The following is a 1,840-nucleotide window of genomic DNA, read 5'->3' as shown; positions in this document are numbered from 1 at the left end:
GTCACTGATCCACCAGGTGACAATATATTATCACCTGGTGGATCAGTGACACATGAACACAATGATTGACAGTTTTCACCCTCAGCTGTTAACATTATTGATCAATAACATTTACAGACCTGTTAGTGCTTCTAAAGTTAGCCTATAAATTTACCAAGTGCTAATCCACTAAATTTTAAAATTGGCAAAAGCCCTAAAGCACTAATCAGGAAATTAGTTCCCCTATTAGTGCTTTAGGGGAACTGTGCCCACCACTGTTCATCTCTTAAACCCAAACCCCTGGTTTTTTACTTTAATTACTCTAAGTTATTTTAGTTAAACAGACATGTTTGGTATCTACAAAATCAGTTTTTTATTGTCATTAACACATRAAAGATGCAGTGCAGAATGAAACTGCAGTTAACACCTGTTTGAAGAAAGACACATGACAAACATGGGGGAACGGATGGACAGGTCTGGTGCAACATGGTCGTGCTCCCTTTTACAGCTTGGAAAATAAAACACACAARGGGCTAGGTGAGTTAGAGTTGCTCTGATCCTAAAACYCAGAATCATACGCACAAAAAACGACTCGCAAGAGCAGACGGCTAAGGAGAGGAGGGGCCTGTGGATCAAACGCGTGGTACAGGGGCGGGATAATACTCCGTGCTGGACCAATCCAAGACCAGGACCCGTCGAGTGCAGAAACCAGATCTTATCCTCCCATGCTCAGTTCAGTTTCCCCTCCCTCACCATCACCACCACAGCTTCAGACTGGTCCACAGGGAATCAAACCTTTTGTTGACACATCCTCCCAGAAGTTTTAATAACTGCTGACCGACCAAGGCCAGCAGCTGCTGGATCCAAAAGATAAACACAATTGTTTTGAGACAAACGGCCTCAAATTTCTTGCCGCTTTAGTCAGAATGGAAACGTCAGAATCTCGACTAAAATCTGGTTATAAAACAAAAACATTTCTATGAACACCTAATACAGTTAAAACTACAAGTGATTGAAGATAAAACTATGAAAGTGAGAAAATTGGTTTATAAAGTTGGCAAGTTAGATATAAAAATAATTGTGTGTGTGTGTGTAATTTGTTTTATCACTGCTTTTATAGGGTTCTGTATGTTTTCATGATTAAATGCAGTAAAATAAACTCATTCAAAGCTAACAGATGTTTGTAATACTTGGTTTATTTACATAATGACTTTATTTGCTGGATGTTCGGCCCCTCAGCTGCAGTAACTGTGGCCTCAGASCAGTTTAGTTGAACAGCCCTGCTGTAAGGTGTAAATCTAACAGCTCTTTTAACAAACTACAGTCCAGTGTTTGACCAAACYCCCTGAGTTTCTCGCCTCCTTGTTTCTGCAGATCTTCGGGATGATCTTCAGCATGATGCTGTGCTGCGCCATCAAGAGGTCCAGAGACTTTGTGTAAAACTGAACCAGTTTAACTCGCGTCCCCACACTTCCATCCTGCTGCTTTAGATGTGAAACCGGTTTAAGGTTTGGCTTCGTACAGGACGGCCGCATCAACCTGTGAGCGTAGGAAGCCTTTAGCTACGATGTTTAACTTGTCCACTCTGGAGGGTCTGCAGGGACCGGAGCTGTAAAATAGAGGGGCTATTTTTTTATTTTATTTTTTTTTGTACCAAAAATCCATACTTTTTATAACAAAACCTGCAGGAGAAATGAACACTTGGGTCTCTGCTGCCCTCTGGTGGACGCTTCTGCAGTTTTTCTTTTTTAAATCTCCCGTTTGTTTCTAAAAATGCACTAAAAGTTAGAGCTGTGGTCTTTATTTGCTGCCACCTGAATTTTTTTTTTTTTTTTTTGACGCTGCGTAATAACCTTGGATT

At 40.8% G+C, this 1,840-nt stretch overlaps 1 protein-coding gene across 1 annotated transcript in view; it reads left to right on the top strand.

Moving 5' to 3' along the window:
• LOC106536460 (CD9 antigen) overlaps positions 1-1,821 on the top strand; it is a gene marked incomplete in the record, with an annotated part of 28,056 nt that extends 26,235 nt beyond the window's left edge. The window contains 1 exon segment of the mRNA XM_014033750.1: positions 1,354-1,821. Within this exon segment, the coding sequence (XP_013889204.1) occupies positions 1,354-1,419 (66 nt within the window).
• Positions 1,822-1,840: the final 19 nt, after the last annotated feature.

Source organism: Austrofundulus limnaeus, unplaced genomic scaffold, assembly GCF_001266775.1.
Source record: "Austrofundulus limnaeus strain Quisiro unplaced genomic scaffold, Austrofundulus_limnaeus-1.0 Scaffold1826, whole genome shotgun sequence".
NCBI lineage: Eukaryota > Metazoa > Chordata > Actinopteri > Cyprinodontiformes > Rivulidae > Austrofundulus > Austrofundulus limnaeus.
This window is presented reverse-complemented; position numbering and strand designations above follow the sequence as displayed.